The sequence below is a fragment of the Branchiostoma belcheri genome, unplaced genomic scaffold (assembly GCF_001625305.1).
Source record: "Branchiostoma belcheri isolate BF01 breed outbred unplaced genomic scaffold, Haploidv18h27 scaffold44, whole genome shotgun sequence".
Classification (NCBI taxonomy): Eukaryota; Metazoa; Chordata; class Leptocardii; order Amphioxiformes; family Branchiostomatidae; genus Branchiostoma; species Branchiostoma belcheri.
The window spans coordinates 969422-978961 of record NW_017804065.1 but is presented as its reverse complement, the minus strand read 5'-3'; the positions used below and the strand labels follow the sequence as shown (position 1 = coordinate 978961).

The 9540-nt window shown below is 39.7% G+C and overlaps 1 protein-coding gene across 2 annotated transcripts in view; it reads right to left on the bottom strand.

Moving 5' to 3' along the window:
- Positions 1-6: 6 nt before the first annotated feature.
- The window catches only part of LOC109478576 (WW domain-binding protein 1-like), a 12900-nt gene continuing 3366 nt past the window's right edge, over positions 7-9540 (bottom strand). For both annotated transcript variants that reach the window (XM_019780231.1, XM_019780232.1), the window contains 3 exons: positions 2559-2720; positions 1786-1981; positions 7-1556 (listed from right to left, as the gene is read on the bottom strand). In XM_019780231.1, coding sequence (XP_019635790.1) covers positions 1121-1556; positions 1786-1981; positions 2559-2720 — 794 coding nt within the window. In that variant the 3' untranslated portion in view covers positions 7-1120. The remainder of the gene's footprint in view (positions 1557-1785; positions 1982-2558; positions 2721-9540) is intronic.

Below are 9540 nucleotides of genomic sequence, written 5' to 3'. Positions count from 1 at the left end.
TGCAAGTTCATCAACTGAACTTGAACTTCTGCTATATTGCTCTTTAGACCTTCTAGAAAGTCAATAGCCTATTAGAAGAAGCATTGTATGGTAATATTTTGACCATGTACCACATGAAGCCAATAATGAGTAACTTGCCTAAAAAAAAGGCCTGCATATCCTTCCATAAGAAAGCGTTAAGTTCTTTCCTGTTATACTTACATGTAGTTACAATATATTATACTACAGTGAAGTCTATCACAGGATTCCATAGAAATCAGTGTCTACTATAATACATCTCTTAGGAAGCCGATTCTTCCAACTTATTTTCTCCAGTTCCGAAGATCATCTATTCAAAATATTCTAGTCATTCATAGAAAACATACCTTTGATTTTCACTTCCAGCAAGTCAACATTTGTTATCCACTCCTTTTGTTAGATCAGTTCAGATTTTTGTTACCAAAACTATACAAAATAATATCCACGGAGCCTGTATACAGGAGTATCAAGTTGAAATGTTGACTTCGGTGGCACTTTATGATACAAGTTCAATGTAGAACAGAAGATAGATTGTGATATATCATCTGAATAGGCTGTAAAGGTCTGCCTTATTTCATATGTGAATAAAACAGTTAATAATCAAATTAGCTAACTGTATCAGAAACCTAAATTCCGAATCCAGTGGTTTCACTGCATTTCAATCCGAACTGTGTTAACCTCCCCTGTTGCCAAACCCTGCATGCAATGCAAATTAGCATTTAACCTACTTCAGTAGGGAGGTTAAAAAGAGCTGCCATATCACCTGTAAAAAATATTAAAGGCAAACAGAAAAGGAGGTTTTTCTTTCTTTCAGTTAACTTAAGAGACCTGCTCCATAGCATACCACTCCTAGAAAACACCCATCAAATCACTACGCTTTGGTAGAGTCTACTGTTCCCCCCACCCCCGGGCAATATCATTACAGCCTAGTCCAGTCTACAGGGATCTATTCGATGTTTTCCACAAGTGCAAACCTTTAAATAGATAACTGATATGCTTTAGTGAATCCAGGCAAAACAGTTTTTGGAATGTAGGACAGGAAGGGTAAAATATCATCATTTATCTGACTTTGAACAGTCCAAAAATTTATATCACATCATCATCATCTTCCTCCTGCTGGTCTGTTACAACTGTCTGCCACGGTTTTAGCGGAGGTATTTCCGTCGCTCGCTGTTGTAGACTGCATAGATTCCTGGGACGTGTCAACGACATCCCCGCGGTCTTGAGTCGAGGTTGTAGACATTGGACACGTAGCTGCCACAATTCCTGGTGTTGTACCACTGTTATTTCCTGCTGACACGGTTATTGCACAAGTCTCTACCTGATTGTCTGCACAGACTGGTGGAGCGTCGGGCGTGTCGCCGCAGGCCCCGAGGAGAGGGGTGTCATCCGGGATGCCAGCCTTCTCCTCGACAGTGTCCACGATACACGAGGAGGGCGAACTGTCCAGGATAGACGGGGTTCTGCACTCAGAGAAGATCGACGCTGGTGTTCTGGCATCCGGGGAACCTGACACAGGTGATAGTGGCAAAGGCCCTCTACAGGAACAACACAAGAGAACAGAGTAAGCGATGCTGACTGCCTGGGAGTTATTATTCATTTTAAAATGCATATAATTGAGAAATCAGTAAAACACTGAGGGTATGCATGGTGGGCTCTGCTGCACAACTCAATGACTGGTCCTCCCCTTACAAGAAGTCTTAATTTCTCTGAGTGACAGGATATGTGAATCTCATCAAAAGAGAACAAACAATTGCTCCTCCTTACCCAGTGTGAAGACTAGTTGTGACGTGTTGCGTGTTGCCCCCCTCTATGGTGACAGTGACCTGAGCTGGTCTGATTTGGGAGACAGGTAGCTGTGGTCGGTCGGCTCTGTGCAGGGTGGGGGTGTAGCGGGGAGGGGGGCTGGTGTCGATCTGCTGTGTGATCGCCTCCTGGTACGACGGCAGCTTCAGGATCGCATCTACATCAGGGATGAAACAGAGGAACAGGTATGTAAGTATGAGTATGAAGGTTAAATATACAGCTAGGACATTACAAAACACAAAAAATCCTGGATAACTTCTCTGAAGTGTTAGACTTTGAAATTATCCAGTTACTTGATTTATTTTGTACAAGTGTACAAGTAGACATCAACTTATAATCTGCTCTTGGAACCTGCAGTATTGAACATAACCAATAGAGGGCGTTATAGAAAAACTGATCCAGACAGGACTGACTAGCCACTGCAATACAAAATCTGCTCACTAGGGTGCATCAGTGTGCTCTTTTTCCTTAAACAAATCTGACTAAATTCAAAATGTGGCCATGTACCTATTATTGTCAGACTAAGAACTATCTGGTACCATGATGTTGGAGGCTGTAGTGACTGATTTAAATAGTGACAGAGAATCCTTGGAAATAGGAATGGTACTCTTTCAAGAGTAAGAGGTGTAAGGTCACAAGCTCTCGTCAGAGGCCTTATCATCCCAAAAAGAGTGTGTGTGCTACATCCTACCACAACCCTATCAAAAACAGCAAAGGACAAAACGATGGCTCACCGAGGTTAAGAGGAGGTGCATGAAGGAGGGAGGCCTGCTGGGCGATAAGCAGGTTGATTTCTCGCTGTCGTCTCTGCCGCTCCTGTCGTCGGCGCACCTTGTACCGCTGGTAGATACAGCAGCAGCACAGCACGATGATCAGGATCCAAATCAGCCAGAACCCTGAAAAACACACAACAGAACATGTCAGGCTTATTGGTCATCAAAAAGGCAAATGGTCAGGTATGGAACAGAGTCTAGCAAAACATACCTGCAGGTCTATACGAAAACCTGCTAAACACAGTAAAGAATCAAAAGATGAAGTGGTATGGCCATACATAATGGTAATGGTCAATGGTCAAAACTATAATGGAACAGTCTCTGAAAAACACATTTCATAGTGTAACTCGAGCCATAGTTAAAATGTAGTTCAGGACTGTACAACAGATGAATCCATGGTTTTGACAAGCGTTACTAGACCTCTTACTGCAGTGACAAGAAGGCTGTGATATAAATTTTATCAGTAATGAAATACCAATACGGTTATATTCTATTCTATTCTGTCAGAAGCTGAGTTGAAATTGGATGAAACTGATGAACTTTTGAACCCTGTAAAGTAATTGCCTTTCACAGCTGGGTAGTATCCCCTAAGGTCAACATTGCTACAAAAACAAAACAATTAAGGCTGTATCTTTCTGAACTTCCATTTCTGATAAAATACTCTTATGTCATGTAATTTCTAGTGTATTTGTAAATGCTTTCTGCTAAATGATGTGATCTAAATTTTCAGATGTGACATCTCTCACAATGCAAAAAAAAGGAAAATACATTGCTTTAACTTAATGTATTAAAAAAGATACTGAAACCAACGACTTCACCTGAATGTGATGATAGGCTATAAAATCCTAAATTTAGTTGTTTAGTGAGTAGAATTTTATGATTTACTTTGTAGTTTGTATATTTTCAGGTCAGGTACAGACCTGTACATAAATCTTACAGGTAATTGCATACACAGCCCTGAGCCACCTGCACACAGCACCTCAGTGGCAGCCTGAGAAGTTCAACCCTGATAAACAACCCCCCTCCCCGCCTACTGGGAATTGAGCAGGCTGCAGGATCAATGTCGCAATGAATCATGGTTAAGCTGCCTCCTCTATAAATAGCAACAGGCCGTGCTGGTTGCTAGGCGGTCGTTGAGCAGTGGGTTGGCATGCGCAAAAGCCACTGTGTAGCAGTGTTCCGCTGCAGGCCATACCAATTCAATTTGTTGGTTCTCGGATTTTTATAAAAAGCATAACTACAAAAACATAATAAAAACAAGGCCAGTCAGGACCAAACTGATACCTTTTGACCAATACAGTCAGTCAGTTTTTTCCCTGTTCTCTGCTTTGTGCCCACTTGCTACACCTTAAAAGTCTGAGAAAAAGGTGTGAACTTAAGCAACATTTACTTAACTGATAATATTTACATCTTATTTAGAATATACTGAGGATCATTATAACAGATGGTAGTAATGAGGTGATCCAATAAAATCTTTTCTGTTCTCCCTCATTCCAACAACAATATAAAATTAAAAGAACTTCATGATTATCATATAACTAATAAAGATAACAATACCAAGATTAGATTAGATCAGGTAAGATTTGATTACGTAAATTCCAATTTTCCAACTACGTATACAACCATTGTATTCTTTGTAGTTGGGACATTTATGGATCACTGATTACAGTCAACAAGATAAGCCTCCTATTCAATAACAATCTTATCATATATTATATCTTAAAACTTATAGGAAGAAAGGAAACAACAACTGTATTTTAACTAGCGTTTATTGTATCATGTAGGTTTAGACAGTCTCATTTTTCAGTGAGTATATCATAGTGACCCTTCCCTGAACCTTTCCTGACTCCACACCCTTTTGTTTGACAGATTTGCTGACTGGGGGACTCCACTGGGCACAAAAACAAGTCTGGTGCCACAGGATTGACTTGGCAAACAAGTCCCAGCTGACACAGTTTCACACCAACCAACCCTGCCTCACATACTCTCCAAGCAGATGTTAGGCCGCTTGTTTTGGTAGTTTTTTAGGCGTTTTGTGGGCTTACTATTTTGTCAGCTTTTCTTTGGGTATACTGAAAAAAAAGCCAAACATTTTAAAACACCTAAAAAAATGTCCAAGACAAGCTTAACCTCTGCGTGACAAATGCCTTCCTACACCAGCTTGTAGCAACTTCTGCTTTATATAGCAGACAGGCTGCTTTATAGTATTTTCCAAACACAAGAGCATTAGGGAATGGCATTTAAAGCAGCAAAAAGTCCTGCTATAGAAGGCAAGCTGTCCAGACTGGCCTGCCAGTGCCACATGAAAGCGAGGAAAAACATAGCTGCAGAAATCAGGAAACAAAATTCCACAAATCGACAGTAACAGGTTCAGTTGGTTCCACTAAGTTAATATTTTGCAAGCATTTTTGTCACAATCGATGATGTTTCTCAACAAGCACTGATGTTTTTCTACTTTTTTGGATTGGCCTAGCCAGTAATGATTAACTTGAGTCAGCCCAGACATGCCCTGGGTCGCAGCTGCTGCTGTTGACAAAAGGGGAGACCCTGGTCGAAAACAAGTGAAGTAATACCTCACCCCACTTCTGTTAGCCTTGATGCCAGACCCAAAGCAATACCAATCCAGCTATACCTACCCCTTCAGCAAATCAGAGATGTACATGCCACTGCCAGTAAATATGACAAGTAATATTTGAATGGCACTGGACAATCTCCTCTACATCAACCTTTTCAGACTTATCAAAGGTTCCTACAAATGTATCTATAACCAAGGCGGTCCACCATCCTTGCTGTAAGTATAACATCTACCAACTCTGCTGAATTAGAAATATCTCACACCTTTATACTGATGAAAAACACTTTCCTCCTTACATACATGTACAATCCAAGCAGAGGTTTGGCTTATAAACCTGTTTTGGACATTTTAGATGTCTTCTCAGGCTTTCCATTTTGTCAGCTTTTCTTTGGGTTAGGCTAATATTACCAAAGAAAAGCTGACAAATCAGAAAGCCTTATAAAATGCCTAGAAATGTTTCATTAAAAATATCCAAAATTACAGTACTACTTACACACCCCTGATCAACAGCTAGAATGGAACAACCCTTCCTAGGACCAGATTAGTCAGCAAAAACAGCAGGGAACCAAGTGCTGCAGGCCATTTGTGGTTTCACGCTTGTCATCTCGATTAGCACCACAAGACAGACCCCTGACAGTCTGAGCTTCAAAACAAACCAAATGCCCTCAGGCCAAAATAATTTAGTCATTTGGTTGTCATTATGATAAACAAAGGGGAACAAGAGGAAAGTAAAAACTAGATATAATATTATAATCTGGAAACCAGCATAAAAATAAAGGGCCAGCTGCGTTTTGTCAGGGCACATTAGGAAGTCAGGGCATGGAATTATATATCCTAGTATAAGATGGACTGATGAACTAAAATCCTGGCCAAAAGAATAAACATTTCCCCCCCTTTTTTTTAAGATGCCATGGATCGAGCTGTGAGAAAACCCACACACCCTAATTCATACTCTAACTACGACTAAATGTGGTCAAAGGCAATAGGACGAACATAGGATGAGCCTCTGTATATGAGTCCTTATTTTCATGTCACTTTGGGGACACAGTATCCTTGAGAAATACTTGCACAACATGCACGCAGCAGAAAGTTGCTGACTCAAAAAAACAGCATCTGTTAGAATAACTAGTGACTTTTCAGTCCATGACAACCCTGACATACCTCTCCTTGGCATTGAACTTGTGGTGTACATGCTCTTGGATATCATGTGTACAGGTCATGGTTATCTTATTTAGAAACTTATGGGAAGGATTAGGAGAATTTCACAATAGCATATCACTCAATACATAGTTTTAAATTCAGTCTTTTGTTGTTTTGGTCTTAAATCCCATTAAATTCAACTTAATTGAAATTTATTCTTTTGAAAAGTTGACGACCACCCCTTTAACTCTTAAGTACAAGAGTCCTAAAATACATAAATCACAATTTACTTTTACTTTCGAGCTGCTGATCTGATGGTCTTGATATAATCAGGAAAAAGTAATTGTCTGGCCAACTGCCTTCCTAATATGATTTTTATTGGCCAAATTCCTTCAGGGAGTCTCCTAGGTGTCAGAAATTATTGTGCAATCCATTAAATGCTTGTTGACATTTTTTTGGAATCAGTCACACAACATGTATATAGATATACATTTATAGATGTATATATATATATATAACTATATATAACTATAATAATACAACTATGACTTATGGCCTTGACTGTGAAGCCTGTCAGTTTCTTAGAAAGTCCTACATTCCACAGTAAATGCTGCTTTGTTGTGTGAGGCCTGACAAGGCTTAACCCACAAATCTGAACACACATATTCTCCATTCTCACTGCCCCTCTGTGCCAAGTACTCGGGATACATACAACATTCTCAGTTGTAAAACATACATACAAGTACATATCAGCTGAACGTAATCTGATGAATGACTATGAGTTATGTATGCAGGTTCTCTATTCCAGATTACTGTAGATAACAGACATAGTTAAAATATTCTATTGAAATTAGGGGACCATATTAACAGAAGCAAAACAAAATTTTGTTTTAATTACATCAGCACTGTTCTCTTCAAAGAACATCCTCGCTCCTTCCCAGAAGTAGTATGATCCCAATGCTACCCTGGCAATTTAGTTGTTTTGGGACATGCAGTGCTTGAGATGCCTGAGTCATGTCCATGTATTGATTTTGGGGTGGGCTGTTTCATGTTGGCAATGGATCAAAATGAAAGGCCTGATCGAGGATGTACATCACCTAATGCACTACCTGTTCAACATTACATTATATACACTCAATCTAGCCAGCCTGAATTTCTTTTCTGTCATCTCAATTTTTTGGACATCACTCAAACACTCCGGTTATCAGCTAAAGAAGGCTACAGCTAGACATCCTGTAGTAATATCTTCCATGGTGTTCATCTCCTAACCAGAACAGACTCATGACTTTTCTACCACCAGAATTCCTGACTTTACATACTGATTTCTAACCTACACTGTAATCCACTTAATATTACACTTCTGGTAAGTACCTACATGCCAACAGAGCTCACAAAAATCATACAACTTGGATGACCTTACTGTACCATTCGATAACCAGTATTAGATCTTTTGAGTATGAGGCATCTTTGGGGAAAACTGTGAATTAGCAACAGTAGGAACCTACTACACCTGGAGGAAAAAGAAGAACCACAAGATTATTGAAGATATCAAACCCCTGTCAATACACATCTGTAGTTTTATGAAGTGAGAAAGGGCGGGTAATAATGAGTATTGGGCTATTATTCAATTTTAATGGGATAATGTCTTTGAACATTGATGATAATTGGATTAGGTCTATCAACACTGAATCTTCCATCTTAACTGACAATACTTTCAATTATCCCAATAATGGCCCCCTGCCTGCTTTTGCTATCACATCAATAACAACCAGTGAATAACAACCATTCAGTTCTCACACCTCTCAGAAACAGCTGACAAAACCTTGAATAGGATCAGAATAACCAGGACCATTCCATTCCTGTCTTCAACAAAGGGGTTAGCTTATATAAAACAGACATAATTCACTTCCGCAATAGAAAATAAATCCTTTAAAGAGTCAGATGTTACAGACAGCATCTACAATCTTTCAAGTGACTGGTGAGAGACTGGGGATGCTATCTGAAACATCTGACTCTACATCAGACAATTTTATCTAGTTGCTTGATTTAGCAATATTTTTGTATTACATGTTTTACCTGGATTTTCAACCTTCATCAAGGAATCATTTACTTCCATAAGCCAATATATTTAAGTTTGTAAGACACTTAAAATAAATCTACTCTGAGCCTGAATGTAAGTATCGGCAGTGGACATAAAATATAACTAGAAGGAGCTTAGTATGAAGAGTGAGTTACAATCCTCTCAGTCTCAGCCTAAGATGGGAGATTCTTAGAGAGTCTTATCAACAACTCCATCTTTTTGCCAGAGCTTTACCTTGAAGTCTGGCCTCAACACTTTCTAATGTCAGAATGTTTTTGTGACAAACAACTTCACTGTGACATTGTGTCCTTCACCTTACAAGGCATTAGCATAAACCTTGCCCTGGGCATGCAGCAAACAGGGTTGCTGTTACAGATTAGCTCAGTAGCTATCAAGGAGATGACTTTTGGTATCTGAACTAAATACAGGGTCAATGACAGGTGATTGACATGTTTGCATCACACCAGTCTCTAAAACCTTGTAGGCTAGTTTTTGCAGCCTCAATGCATCTCTCTTTGCAAAGATTGTAAAAACCCAACTACATGTAACTTTTGAACACCTCAATCCTGGATTGATATCTCAATGGTATTTGAAGGCCTGGCTAATACTGTTTCTTCTTTTCCAAGCTGGTATTAGATATTTACACCCCAATTGTAGCCCAGTGCAAAGGGGGCTTGAGTAGGGGTGGGTACCGGTTCAGAAAATTCAGGTCCAGGTCCGGATCAGGTTCAGAGGATCAGGTCCAGGTCCGGACCTGAACCGGACCTGATTATTGTACAGTAGTATAGTATATCATTTTTGGCAAGCGAAACACAAGTACTGCTGTTAGCATCAGCTATTCTTGGTGTACACGGCACGGCCGCATAAGGCCGCTTTTCCCGATGAAATGCCAGCACATCCACAAATAATTTGATCACATACTTAATTGCTGCGATCTAAAATGTTACAGGGTTCGCGGGAGTTGTTTTTTTTTTTTTTTGATTGGTAAAACGCAGGGTAAAATACGCTAAAAATTTCGCCACGCCGCGGTCCACACTTCCGGGTTTAGTGACGACAAAATCACGTCGAAAACGCTAAAAATCCGCATAGAAGCATATATTTTCCCCATAGATTCTTGAAACTATGCATTTCTTCACTAGAATATCGAT